This window comes from Brachyhypopomus gauderio, chromosome 10 (genome assembly GCF_052324685.1).
Source record: "Brachyhypopomus gauderio isolate BG-103 chromosome 10, BGAUD_0.2, whole genome shotgun sequence".
NCBI classification, from domain to species: domain Eukaryota; kingdom Metazoa; phylum Chordata; class Actinopteri; order Gymnotiformes; family Hypopomidae; genus Brachyhypopomus; species Brachyhypopomus gauderio.
This window is the reverse complement of record NC_135220.1, coordinates 18,769,791-18,784,005: the sequence shown is the minus strand read 5'-3', so window position 1 is coordinate 18,784,005 and position 14,215 is coordinate 18,769,791. Positions and strand designations below refer to the sequence as shown.

The 14,215-nt window shown below is 50.8% G+C and overlaps 1 protein-coding gene across 21 annotated transcripts in view; it reads right to left on the bottom strand.

Moving 5' to 3' along the window:
* nbeaa (neurobeachin a) overlaps positions 1-14,215 on the bottom strand; it is a 100,851-nt gene that overhangs the window by 14,679 nt on the left and 71,957 nt on the right. For 12 of the 21 annotated variants that reach the window (XM_077020219.1, XM_077020221.1, XM_077020223.1 and 9 more), the window contains exons 16-31: positions 14,102-14,199; positions 13,630-13,722; positions 12,750-12,858; positions 11,179-11,260; positions 10,884-11,007; positions 10,057-10,249; positions 8,718-9,722; positions 8,287-8,504; positions 7,437-7,590; positions 6,669-6,692; positions 5,170-5,350; positions 4,035-4,153; positions 3,535-3,642; positions 2,657-2,825; positions 1,543-2,005; positions 544-698 (exon numbers count right to left, since the gene is read on the bottom strand). In XM_077020219.1, coding sequence (XP_076876334.1) covers positions 544-698; positions 1,543-2,005; positions 2,657-2,825; positions 3,535-3,642; positions 4,035-4,153; positions 5,170-5,350; positions 6,669-6,692; positions 7,437-7,590; positions 8,287-8,504; positions 8,718-9,722; positions 10,057-10,249; positions 10,884-11,007; positions 11,179-11,260; positions 12,750-12,858; positions 13,630-13,722; positions 14,102-14,199 — 3,295 coding nt within the window. The remainder of the gene's footprint in view (positions 1-543; positions 699-1,542; positions 2,006-2,656; positions 2,826-3,534; positions 3,643-4,034; positions 4,154-5,169; positions 5,351-6,668; positions 6,693-7,436; positions 7,591-8,286; positions 8,505-8,717; positions 9,723-10,056; positions 10,250-10,883; positions 11,008-11,178; positions 11,261-12,749; positions 12,859-13,629; positions 13,723-14,101; positions 14,200-14,215) is intronic. The other 9 variants (XM_077020222.1, XM_077020238.1, XM_077020241.1 and 6 more) reach the window with 3 other exon arrangements.

Genomic DNA, 14,215 nt, shown 5'->3' with positions numbered 1-14,215 from the left:
GGCCGAGAGGGCCAGCCCAGTTAAATGGAGCATCAGTGGGTTTACGTTCAACACTGTTTTTGTTATATTGGATAAAATTCTCTTTGCAGTCCAGCAGATGGCAATAAAACATCTGGCTTCGTAGGACAAAAAGAGCAAGAATCATTCATCCAATCAGCATGCAGAGGGAGCTCCGCTCGGTTGGGAGAGGAACAGAGGAGTGGCTGTAATCTGAAGATTTAACTCAACCCATATGTAAATGAACAGCTTCAACACATCATTCTGTTTCTTTGCCATTTTGGACAATAACTTCATTTGAATTTCAATTAAATTTAATATAGAATATTGCAATCTATTATTCAACAATCAGTTTCTCTGAGACAGAATATTACACCTCACTGCCACAGAGAGGAAAAGGCCTGCAGGGTTTGGCTCATTTTAATCCTCATCATAAAAGACCTAGTGCTGCTTCTCCAGGCACAGACTTAAAAAGGCCGTAGTCTCAGCGTCTCACCGAGTGTGTGCCCTCGCCCTACACAACTGTGTGTGTGTGTGTGTGTGTACCTGTCGTGTTGATCATGCTCTTAGGTGTGGTCGTGGTGGCAGCGAAGATGTTGGGTGTGCTGGCGGAGGTAGGCATGGTGCCGGTGGGGGGCGTCCCCACCGTGTTCACTGCCAGACTGCCTGCAGGAGGCTTCTTCACTGGAACCACCACACTCCTGGGAGAGAGCACACATGTGCACACACACACACACACACACGCACGCACGTACGCGCACACACGCACGTATGCACAAAAACACAGGAAAACCCCATCAGAGAATGATGCATAAACTAAATGAGACTTTCACCATCACATCATCTCTGATTTACAACTCGTTTCTCGATAAGGTATAATGAAAGCAACAAAGAGTGATAAAATATTAACTTTTTCTCATCAATTATTAAAATGTGAAGTGCAGAAATTATGTACAACATAACACAGCGCACACTGCACCAATGTGGTTTGTGGGGTCTATGAGGTGTGTGGGGTTTATGGGGTGTGTGGGGTTTATGTGGTGTGTGGGATTTATGTGGTGTGTGGGGTTTATGGGGTGTGTGGGGTTTGTGGGGTTTATGGGGTGTGTGGGATTTATGTGGTGTGTGGGGTTTATGTGGTGTGTGGGATTTATGTGGTGTGTGGAGTTTATGGGGTGTGTGGGGTTTATGTGGTTTGCTTATGGGGTTTTCCCAGCAAATTGTGGGCTGATGTGTGGAGGTGGTTTCAGGTGTGTTATAAAGTCAGCAAAAGCACAAAGGCAGCCAGAGGTCAGGTGACAGAGGTCAGGTGACAGAGGTCAGGTGACAGAGGTCAGGCCGTTACGCACACACAGGCCCTGAGTCGGCGGGTGCTAGGCACACCAAGCGAGGAGTCATGTCTCAGTTACAGAAGCTGCCCACACTCCAGAATGAAGGGCTCAACAGGGCCGTGTTTAGCGCATAGTCTGGTGATTCCTGAGAACTGAAAGCAGGGCAGTAATGCCAATGGCGTGACTAGCCGCGCGGGTGACGGCGTGACTTTACCTATCAAACGAGTGGAACTGCATGGGCAGCATGGAGGCGGCCTCCCTCTTCAGGGCAGGGTCCGGGTGGTAGGGCTGGGGCTCGGGCCCCACCTCCGCGCCCTCCACTGGTGCCGCCACCAGGCTCTTCAGGATCTCCTTCACATTGATGCCCTTGTTGGCCTGACTGATGCTGGAGATGGACGCGGCCGGCTTGAGGACGTCCGGCCCGGGCGGCGACTCCAGCAGCGACTCGCGAGACTTGCGCACGTCCGACGACAGCGTGCAGAGCAGTTCGCTCATGCCGTCCGGCCCGGGGGTGGCGGGCCCCACGGGGACCTCGCTGCCCAGCTCGGAGCCGTTCAGGGCGGAGCCGACCGGCTCGTCGCCGATGCCCGAGTCCGTGTGAGGCAGCGAGCCCTCCAGCGGGAGGTCCTCCAGGGGGCGCTCTCCTCGCCCAGAGTCCGAGAAGGAGGACGGATTTTCTGCACATGCACATAAAAAACGCACATTCACAGTGAAGAGTCAGACAGTTGGAGATGTAAAACCACTTTCGACAGACCCACAGGCTGCTCCAACTTTGCAAGCACATTTCCATGAAAATCTAAAGGACAGTGTGCAGAGTTTTGTCTCCACCCTCCACGTCCTGCTCCATGAAGGTCATCACGTGAGCACGTGGAGGTCTCAGCACCGTGCCGCTGGGCACCCGGCACTGTGCCTGGCCTTCGCGGTGATGGACGCTTATTCACACTGGTGTCTCCCTAATGGAGCAGGCCGGAGCTGCTAATGTTGTCCTCACATAGACAATGGCGGTGTGTGCGTGAGTGTGAGTGGGAGAGAGAGAGAGAGAGAGAGAGAGAGAGAGAGAGAGAGAGAGAGAGAGAGAGAGAGAGAGAGAGAATAAAGAAAGCTTGAAAATGGTAATTTGACAGAAACCCGAAGGGGAGGGCAAGGCACCCATCAATCCACAGTGACAGGGTCACACACACCCCCCTCCTCCTCCTCCCCTACACCCTCCGTCAAGAGCGACAAGGTTAAAAATACCGATATGCACATCTAGCTCATTGTAATGAACTCCCTAATGCAAACATGCTGTTTCAGTCACCGCTGAGAGCGGAAGGAGTCTTAAGCTTCACCTGTGCTAGTGGGGGAATTAATTTCTTGTCGAATGCTTCTTCCTGATAGGCTGCTGGACCTGCCAATCTCCCGCTGCGGCTCCAGGATGTCCCGGTACTTGGATACCATGAGGACAGAGATGAAGTAGACCACTGCTAGAGCCAGGAACTGTGCCTGCTTACTGTCATCCTACACACACACACACACACACACACACACACGCACACACGCACACACGCACACACGCACACACGCACACACGCACACACGCACACACGCACACACACACACACACACACACACACACACACACACACACACACACACGGGAGGCACTGTTATCAGATATCCACTCACCAAAAGAAAAGGTTATGTATGGAGAGAAGACAGACTGTATGGGACATCCATCCAGCCGTAATCTTTCCACCTAATCCTGCTAGTCACAGGGGGGCTGGAGCCAATCCCAGCTTCATCAGACAGGGGCAGGGTACACCATGGGCAGGTCACCAGTCTACCGCATGGCCAACACACACTCACACCTATGGGCAATTTAGAGTGACCAATCAACCTAACACACGTCTCTGGACTGTGGGAGGAAACCGGAGTACCCGGATAAAACCCACAACAGCACAGGGAGAACATGCAAACTCCACACAGAGCAGCCCAGACCGAGAATCAACCCAGACCGCCTTGCTGTGAGGCGAAAGTACTAACCAGTCACTTTACTACGGTCTTGTTTACACATAGGCAGTATGTGATTTATACAGTGACATCGTGCTGATATCTTTGTCTTTCTTTCTAGTGGTCTTGGATACAAAGGTGCACGCACATGCACAAACACGCACGCACAAGCACACACAAGCACACACAAGCACACACAAGCACACACAAGCCTCACCACATCTCTGAAGACAACGGCGCGGAGACGGTTGATGTCGACGTCCTGCAACAGTCTGTCGGGGTCCTTGATGGGAGACAGGTGACGAGGGACATTTGCTATGGTGCTCTAAAACAGACACAGTTCGGTAGAGCAGGAACCATTACGCGCTGGATCACACACGCACTGTGCACCACACACACACGCACCCACCCACACACACACGCACCCACCCACACACCCACTCTATAGGCACAACCAGACAAAGAGTTAACACAATTCTTTTAATCAAAGACCCTTCTCAAAAAGTATGTAAAAAAGAGCCACATCTTTGATAGGAGCTCCTCTAACCTGAAGCAGGTACCTCTACCTCCAGATCCAGATACAGTGAGGCTGGGTGGTTCTGCGTGTGCACACACACTCCGTTTCAAGCTTGTTTATGCTTCACGGTGTGAGTCAGGATTGAGCATTGTTTACGCATAACAACGGTGTGTGAGAGAGAGAGACGGTGTGTGTGTCACCTTGCTGGCTGCACTCTGAAGGCTCTCCTGGGTCTTGCTGATGGGCAGTGAGGACTTGCTGCCTCTGTCTCTCTGCCTCTGCCTGCACTCCAGACAGTTCCTCACAGCCACACAGCACACTGCAGAGGAGAGACAGACAGGCGCACACAGACTGGCAGTTAGATAAGAGCTACAGAATAAGCTGCAGGCTATCAAACATCTCCTGCAGTCAAAGTCAAAGATGAGAAAGGTGATGTTAATACAACCCACACAAGCACATTCTGAATTTCAACTTTATTATTTTTATAAGTCCATTCTGAAGGCATCATATGCAGCATGAACTGAACAAAGGTATGGATGTTTACACGCAGACAGACATGTTTACATTAAAGAAAAACAAGGTAAAACATGAGATGCATGTACATGTGTACATAATCACTAGACTACCACCCCCACCTAGCCCCAGACACGCCCACACCACCCTCACCTAGCCCCAGACACGCCCACACCACCCTCACCTAGCCCCAGACACGCCCACACCACCCTCACCTAGCCCCAGACACGCCCACACCACCCTCACCTAGCCCCAGACACACCCACACCACCCTCACCTAGCCCCAGACACGCCCACACCACCCCCACCTAGCCCCAGACACCCCCACACCACACCCACCTAGCTCCAGACATGCCCACACCACCCCCACCTAGCCCCAGACACCCCCACACCACACCCACCTAGCTCCAGACACGCCCACCTAGCCCCAGATACCCCCACACCACCCCCACCTAGCTCCAGACACCCCCACACCACCCCCACCTAGCTCCAGACACCCCCACCTAGCCCCAGACACGCCCACACCACCCCCACCTAGCCCCAGACACCCCCACACCACGCCCACCTAGCTCCAGACACCCCCACCTAGCCCCAGACACACCCACACCACGCCCACCTAGCCCAAGACACACCCACACCACGCCCACCTAGCCTAAGACACACCCACACCACGCCCACCTAGCTCCAGACACCCCCACCTAGCCCCAGACACACCCACACCACGCCCACCTAGCCCAAGACACACCCACACCACGCCCACCTAGCCCAAGACACACCCACACCACGCCCACCTAGCCCAAGACACGCCCACACCACGCCCACCTAGCCGCAGACACTGGCGCATCAGTCCCCCGGATGACATGTTCTTCTCTGCCTCGATCTCACTGAAGTTGAGCGAGCTGGCGAACACCAGCACGTCCACCATGGCCATGAGTCTGCTGAGGAAGGTGACCGCTGTCTCTGAGGACATGCCCTGGGTGGCCTCCACGTTCTCCAGCTCCGTCTGACACACAAACACACACAGGCAGGATGTGAAAAACGGTGCAACATACACGCTCAAACACACACATACACACACATACGCACACACACATTAAAATCCCTTTGACACATTTGTAAACAGATTCAGTGCAGACATTTTCACCGGTGAACATCCACGAGCCACACAGCCACCCCCACCCCTCTACACACACCGGCATGTGTAGTGTGTATATATTGCCAGCACAGGGAGGTGACAGGGAGAGGAGGCCCTGTGGTGAGGAGGCTTGGGGAAGGAGCGTGCTGCCGTGCACAGGGAGGCCCGTGGTGGGGAGCACGCAGCAGGAGTCCTGCTCCCCCAGAGTTCACCTTCACCACTGAAACACCGCGGCCGTGTTTAGCTCTGTCGTCCTAGGGAGTACTGAAGATGCTGCACTACCATATGGAGAACACTGCTCACTATCACTAGTCACTATTACTATGCACTATTCACTATCACTATGTCTCGTAGCAAGACTAGACAGTAGACAGATTGGCCAACTACTGGATACATTTAGAGTTCATTACCAACATTACTTCATTCAGTGTTAAAGAATGTTCACATTAGAAATCAAAGTGATGCTGAACTTTCTGAATTTCATGGTGAGCACCAAACAATTCAACATTAGGGGTGAATGGAGATGAATATGCAGTACGGCATGGGCGTTTCAGCATGGGTGTTTCAGCATAGGTGTTTCAGGAGGGGTGTTTCACAGACAGACGCACGCACACACACGCACACACACACACACACACACACACACACACACACAGAAACACAGACGCACACACACACAGACGCACACAGACAGACAGAGACACACAGACAGACACACACACAGATGCACACAGACAGACACACAGACAGACACACACACACACACACACACACACACACACACACACACACACACACACACACACACACATACAGAGCCACCCACTACTCAGTTCATGAGGAGACATGAGGAGACAGTCTCAGTACTTGGCTTGGATGTGCATTGTCTCACATTTATGATCGGTTGTAGGTTTATGTGTATTTGGACATTTGGAAGTGAGCATTTTGGAGAGGAAGAAAGCATCATGGGGGAATGAAGCTATGAAGTGTCTGCTGGTCTTCCACAGGACTAACAATGCAAAATCAGGGTATATAAGGCTGAAGGAAAAGTAACAATAGCAACAAAATGTGTAAAAGAGGAAATTAGCAATCAAGGTAGTATTTTAAAGTAAAGGTACAATACAGCAAGGAAAACAGTGAAGCAGTTAATGAGTTAGAAAAGTGTAAAAATAAAATTGGAACTTACAGGGTTTGCACTAACCTTAGAGCTCTGTACATGCAAGAGACAAAGGAGAAGGAGAGAAAGGACAGGACAGAGAAAGAAGCACCAAACAAAAGGTTAGAAAACAGAGAGGCTTTTAAAAATAGGTTAATAAATAAAACCAAATTGTCAGAATTTATTAATAACATTTATAGAGAGAACAGAGGTTAGGTTGTGAGTTAGATGTGACGTGTGGACAGATCAGTGTCATCCAGATTGGGGTTCCCATTTATTCAATGTCTAGCAGCAGGAGAACTGACCTGAGATCAAACTTCCCCATGTTACAAATTATTTATTTGTAATAGAGGATCACAATACAATAGGCATTATGTGTTAAACATTAAAACTGGTTTGGATGCAGGAAACGTGCTCCTGAGCTACACAGGCTGCCTCTAAGAGACTTATGATCTAAATATGATCATGATCAATATGAATAATCACACATGTATGATCGGTAAGGCACCCTGTGTGTTCAAAACCCACAAATTCATTTATCATTTCATTAACTGTTCAGAATCAGTTAGACATAGCTATTAATCATGAAAGAATCGGTATTAAAGAAAGAATAGACATAAAATTGAATTATTCAAATGCAAATTATCACATAATCACACTGCAGAAAGCTTAAAGAAAATCAGATAATCCACCCACAAGTAATTATTTGCTACACACCAAACCCAGAATTCCACCGCACTGTGTACTAGATGACCTTTCTCGCACACAGCCTGCAGGGGGTGCTGTGGTGCCACTTACAGAAGGTGACGTGGCGGCGGAGAGCAAGGGCAGGATCCCTCCACAGGCAATGATGATGTTATCAACCATCTGAGAAATGAGGTGGATGGTGTTGTGCACAAATATAATATTCTCGTTACTGTTCACAAAGTCCATGACTGATTTAGTCGAGTGGCTGCGAGAAACAGAACAAAAGGAAAAAGATAAGAAAGAAGAAATACCAGAGCGTTAGCCATATATTTTCACTTGCCAATACAAACTAAATGCATCACTGTCAGGGAACACAATAACAGATGAAGACACTTCTGCAATACAGACCAACAAATCAAATAATTGAGGCTCCAAACTGAAAACGTTTGGAATCATTTTTTTAAACCTCCCTTTGTCTTTTTAAACAGGCAGACACTGAAGACCTGGATGGTTCTGCCACTTGCAATGGCCGCTCCAGTGCTAAAATCCTAGCTTTGCCTTCTCGATCCTCACTGCACCACGCAGAATGTCTACTAAGCCTGCTCTAAATCGGTCAGGGCTGTTTTGGTGAGCGTCGTGTCCGTGGGCATAGACTCTGGAACACTTCAGGGCATCTAATTTCTACAAGCCCTGGCCTACCAGATCTGAATTAGCTTGTTAGCTTAGCATAAAGCCCTCCATGTGCTCTGCATGTTGAAGCAGGTGCTGTGGCCATCCACTATTTGGGTTGGACAAATCGGGTTTAAGATCACAGCTTCCAAGCCACCAGGTCCAGACACAGCTGAACAAACCAGTCAAAAAGTCTTAATGACCCAATGAGAGACAGGGAGGTCGGATGGAGCCGGATCAGATGCGTCAATATGGAAGCGAGTCACGAGGGCGCCTCCTGCTGACCACTCACCTCCTCCACACGTGCACGTCGGTCTCCAAGGCGAAGAGCAGGTCCGTGAGCAGGCGCTGGTGCATAGGTGACCACTTGAACTCTGGGATACGGAACATGGTGGTTCGTGGGCCGGGGCTGAACTGCCTCCGCTGCTCCTCGGTCATGGGCATGCCCCGGAAGCCAAGATCCACCCGCAGGTCTCGCTCCATCTGACTGCCCGAACGCCCGTGCATGGCCTGCGGGACAAGAAGCAGGGGGTCAGCCTGTGGGGACTCTACTCTGTTAGACTAACGGAGGCACACTGTCGCCGCCCTGCTGGGAAGCTATTACAGGCAACAGTTCTGGCAGAAGTAGCAAGGGAAAGTGAGAAAGGGGCGGAAATACTCTTGCGAGCACACGGAAGAGAGACGTGCGAAAGCGCCGCCCCCAGACCGAAGGACTCGCGGTACCTGCGTGGTGGCTGTTGTCTGGATCTTCTTCACCTCTTTGTCTTTGCCGTCGTCAGAGCGCTCCGTGTCCGACGCCATGCTTGTGGCGTCTCCGCCCTTGGACACGCCCGTGTCCGTCGCCCCGCCCTCGTTGCCGTCGGCCCCGGCCGCGGTCGCCTGCACCTCGGCCTCCGCCAGCGTGCTGATGTCAGACAGCGAACCCCGCAGTTTGAACGTTTCGTCTTCGGGCAGTGGACCGGGCCCCAGCTCTGCGCCGCACGAAGTCATGTGGGCCAGCAGGCTGAGGTCGTCGGCTGCAACGGAGGCCGGCTTGCAGACGGACTGGGCCGGACCGGGCAAACCCAGCGGGTCGGCCGGTGCCGGAGAAGGCAGCAGCTTCTCGTCGCTCTTGGGGAACAGGAAGCCGTTGTTGCTTGGCACGCTGTCCTTCTCGTCGGCGAGCGTGATCAGCGGGCCCATGTTGGAGTCGTCCTCGGCCACGCCCACAGACGTCGTTAGCGCCTCCTCCTTGGGAGGCAGGCCGCCGTTCAGCTTGTGCACGGTCGTGCAGTAGGCGCTGTCCAGCAGCGAGTCCACCTCCACCAGGGGTCCGTTCTCCACGGCGCCGCCCCCGCCCAGCACCTCCGGCGACAGGTCCAAGTCGTCCAGCTTCACCTCGGTGGCCTCCACCTTCTCCGCCTTGATGTCCACCAGCAGGTCGTGCACCTCCACCCGCACGCCGGCCGCTACCCGCTCCGCCTCCCCCTCCGGGGTCTTGCTCTCGGCCAGCAGGTTGCGGGAGTCTGCGCCCTCGCCGTAGTCTGCCTCGCTCTCGGGCGTCTGCGTCTGCGACGTGTCGTCTATCTCGCGGATCTCGAGGCTGCCGTTGACGGCGGCGGGCTGGGCCGACAGGCCCGAGATGGTGCTCACCGAGCCCTTCTTCCCTTTCTTGATGTTCTCCTCCTCCTGCCGCTGGTACTCCTCGTACATCTTAGCCAGATATTCCTTATGGGCCTCGTACGTCACCTGCAAGATCCCCGCACACGCACGGCTACTCAGTCACTCTGCTCCAAGACTGCTAGGCTACTAATAAAGACACACTATTCCACTTATGTAGATATATTTCAGACTTTAAAAGTACGTCCAGCTGCTAACCACGATTAAACATAACCATAACCTTATCTGTTGAAAAGGAAATGTCGCTACTGAGAGTTTATGAGTACCACGCAGTGACAGTATTTTTAATTATAGATTATAACAAACTCATCATACAGGGGACACATTAGAGGACACGTTAGTGAATTCACATGCTGGTTTCTTAAATCAGTGAGGAGCAGAGAACAGGCTGTGTAGTGGGGACCTTGGAGTGAGCAATGCTGAGGGTGTCCACCCAGACGCGCCAGCCGCCCCACTCATACTTGATGGCGTGGTAGAGGAGGATGCGGAAGATGTTGTAGACCATCTCCGTGATCTTCTGCTCCTCAGGGTTCTTTGGGTTAATGTAGCCCAGAGAAAACATCCAGTCTTGCCATACCGAACACTGCAGGAGACACCTACAACCACGCACACGCACACACACGCACACACACACACACACACACACACACACACACACAAAGAGCCTTACAAACTGGCTGACTGAGGTCTTTATAGCACACAACGTCCGTGTGAATTCCACTGGTTCTTCTTGAAGTAAACCAACAGTGCCGTGAAACCCCCATCATTATCAAATGTAGGATTGGAGAACATCTGTTGTGCAGGAACTGTGCCACATGGGGCTCTCTCGGGCCGCCAGCTTTCACTCGGAGGAGCTCGTCCATCTGTTCATGGAACAGCCGTGCAATTCTAGGAATTACGAGGGGCAAGGCTGTCGAAAAGACAAACTTTTTTTTAAGCCTGAGCTAACCACAGATCATTAATGAGGAGATGGTTCTTCATCATCTGGCAGGAGACTGAGCAGCGTCCCGTCTCCGTGGGGCTCCATTAGCCGGGGGGGGTTTTTGCTTTCTGCTTTCCCCTCTATTACGTGATGTATTAATTACCACAATTATTGTTTTAATGGGAAAAAGAGGACTTAAAAATTATGTCTATCTATCTCGTATTGCATGTGTGTTTGTGTGTGTGCGTGTGTGTGTGTGTGCGCGTGTGTGTGCGTGTGTGTGTGTGTGTGCGTGTGTGTGCGTGTACCGTCTGTTTTCTCTGCTGTTGCTGAAGAGCTTGATCATGTCGGACAGGAAGAGACGTCGCACCTCCATGAGTTCAGTGCTGGGAGTGGAGTTCTTCAGTAGCGTCGCTACCACTTTTAGAATCACTGGGAGAGGGAGGGAGAGAGGGAGGGAGGGAGAGAGGGAGAGAGGGAGGGAGGGAGGCAGAAAACATCCAAAGAAAGAATGCAAGAAAGATTTTTGTTAATCAGTATTGCAGTCCAATCCTAAAAACAGTGTGTGTGTACTAAAATCCTTCAGTTCCTCAGTGCACTTACTGGGGTTCTGGATCTTGACGGTGGAGTCCGGCTCAGGGTGGGGCTTGTGGATCACCTGTGTGCACACCTGCTCTGTGAGGATCTAACAGGACAGCAGGAGACAGGCATCAGCCACAGGCAGAGAGGAGCCGCCTACTCCAACACACAGCATTACAATATACTACCTCATACCATCATATACTACCCTATACTAGACTAAAACTACCTTAACCCACTGAACAAATACTACCATACTCTAAACACAGTGTGTGTGTGTGTGTGTGTGTGTGTGTGTGTGTGTGTGTGTGTGTGTGTGTTTGTCAGTGATGCCGGTAACGCGTTACTTAATAACGCGTTACTGTAGTCGGACTACTTTTTTCAGTAACGAGTAGTCTAACGCAACTACTATTTAAAAACTAGTAGTCAGATTAAAGTTACTTATCTAAAACATCGTGCGTTACTATTTCTGCATTTCGGGGGAACGTAGGTTATTCATTCTTATTTTTTGGCTACACGTTTCTTGCGCGGTTATGTCATTTCTGCGGCGCCAAAGTCAGATGGAAGGAGAGGGTCGCCTTTAGCAGCTGGAAATACAGGCATTATTTTGATTTTATTTCGGTTAAGGATGACAACATTAAGGTGCGTTGTACACTCTGTGCTGGCGACAGAGTGCTGTCTACTTTCAAAAACACAACGTCAAACCTGAAAAAAACCGGGGGGTGGCGGCGAACGTAAATTGTTACCGGGCGGGGTGTAAAATGGACTAAATTCAGTATTATATCACGATCTATCGATCGCCGGTGGTTGGCGCCAGATCGAACTAGTAACTCATTGAATCATAGATATGGATCAGAGGTAAATAAACTAGATTTTTTTTCGGCGTGAGATATCGAAAGTGTGGCGTGTGAGCGTGTGAAGACAGTCAAATGCGTGTGTCTCACGCTCAATGCGTGAGAATTGGCAACCCTGTAAGTGGGCGGAGTTGAACAGAAAGACTGTCTTATTTATTTATTTATTTTAAAAACAAAGCCTATTTCAAGAAAAAGTTTACAAATGCCAGTGTCATTTTTGATGTTCCGGTTAAAATACATGTCAATAAAGTGAGTATTGGCAGAACTGGTAGTCATTTTCCTGTTATAGGGGCGGGGGATCAGCCTCTGCTGAAAGTAACTAAAAGTAATCTAACTTAGTTAATTTTAAAAGCAAGTAGTCAGTAACTTAACTGAGCTACTTTTTAAAGAAGTAGTCAGTAGTCAGTAGTCGGATTACTGTTTCAAAGTAACTATGGCAACACTGGTGTTTGTATGTGTGTGTCAGCCGAATGCCTTGCAATGCAGAGTGTGCAGGAATGTGGACAAATGTGTGCTGTAATTTTGTATAGCCATCCTCACACAGCAAAAGCTTTATCAAGTGTTTGGTTTGAGCAATATTAATCCACTTTAATGCTCCGATGAACAAGGGGACCAGTGGCTTGAGGTTCAAGCTAACAGAAAGAGCCTGCAGGGGGCCCATGGACAGCACGGACAGAGAGTCCACATTAGGCTTGTTTCATAAAGAGTGTGTGAGTGTGTACTGTTATGTTGGCTACATACCTCATAGAGTGTGTTGTAGGTGGTGACTGTCACAGTGTTGGTGTGCATCATTAATCTTTCTCCCAACAGTGTGAAGAGACTGTGTGTGTGCATGATCTCCACTTTCCTCCTACACACACACACACACACACGTGCATAACATGTATTAGAGTGGGAACGTGATGAGTCGTCTCACGCGAAATCGATCAGGTGCAGGTGAGCAGAACTTCCCGTCACCCCCAATTTCAGCACCATCCCTCCACAACATTAAGATCCATAAAGATGTCCACTCAGCAGACAGGGTGACATCATTATTACTGACACTCAAATCCTCAAGGGCACCTCCCACACTTGAAGGAGCACGAGCCAGGAGTTTCCCCCGATGCACACGCGCACACACGCGTGCACACACATTCTCTTGCTGACAAAGCAGCAGAGAACTGGACGTTTGGCATTGTGTACACGTCTGCATGTGTCTTCGGTTCTCTCTCACACACACACACACACACACACACACACACACACACACACACACACACACACACACACACACACACACACACACACACACACACACACACACACAGACATGTAGTGCGGTGTACTCCTGCCCGTGCTCATGCTGTTAGCACAGCTATTGCATCCCTGAGCAAGCCTCCTCAAGATTATCCAGATTATGGGATTAGCCTAATCGCTGTCGCCATTTCAGTCTCCTTCCAGATGGATCTGCGATCTTGAGCCCCATGCGTCTCCGAGGAAGCGCTTTTTCACCAGACGTGTGCTGAGAGTCTGTGCCTGTCCATCAGACTGAATCCTTCTGCCAAAGCTGGCGGCCTGCATACATTGTGCACTGCAGTGCAGTCCAACACAGAGCATCTAGCTGCAGTTGGGGGTCACTCACTTGTGTCCAAGGTGTTTCAGGAAGTAGCCCAGGACCTTGAGTGCCTGCACCCGAATACTCTCGCTCTTCGAGGCCAGGAGCTTGTAGATGACCCTGCGGGGAGTGTGGCAAACCTTCAGAGACCTTCACTACAGGTTAATCAATGCAGAAACCATTCTCCAAACAGACCCACAGGATCGACACCATTAACAGAAAATGCATTTAAAACGAATTTTTGTCCGTCATGGCCTTGGCTTGAAGGACACTTAAATGAGAATATTCATGGGCTGCAGTGGAGAGTCCAGAAGCCACAGAGCCTTGCTGAGTGGAGCGAGCTGGAGCAGAGGAGCGCAGACAGGATGCCGTGGGTTAACGTCCGCAAGGTTAGAGGACAGAGGTTAGAGCAGCAAGTGAGCAGCGAGACACAGAATCCGCCGTGTGTTCCGGAACGCACGGAACCCACCGTGTGTTCCGGAACGCACGGAACCCTCACCGTATTCCGTTGCGCTGGTCGAATGCAGGGATCATGGAGGCCGGGTGCTCAGACATGAGCGCCACCAGGAGCTGCAGGACATCATGTATGTTCTCATCCTGCCATGAACGTAGG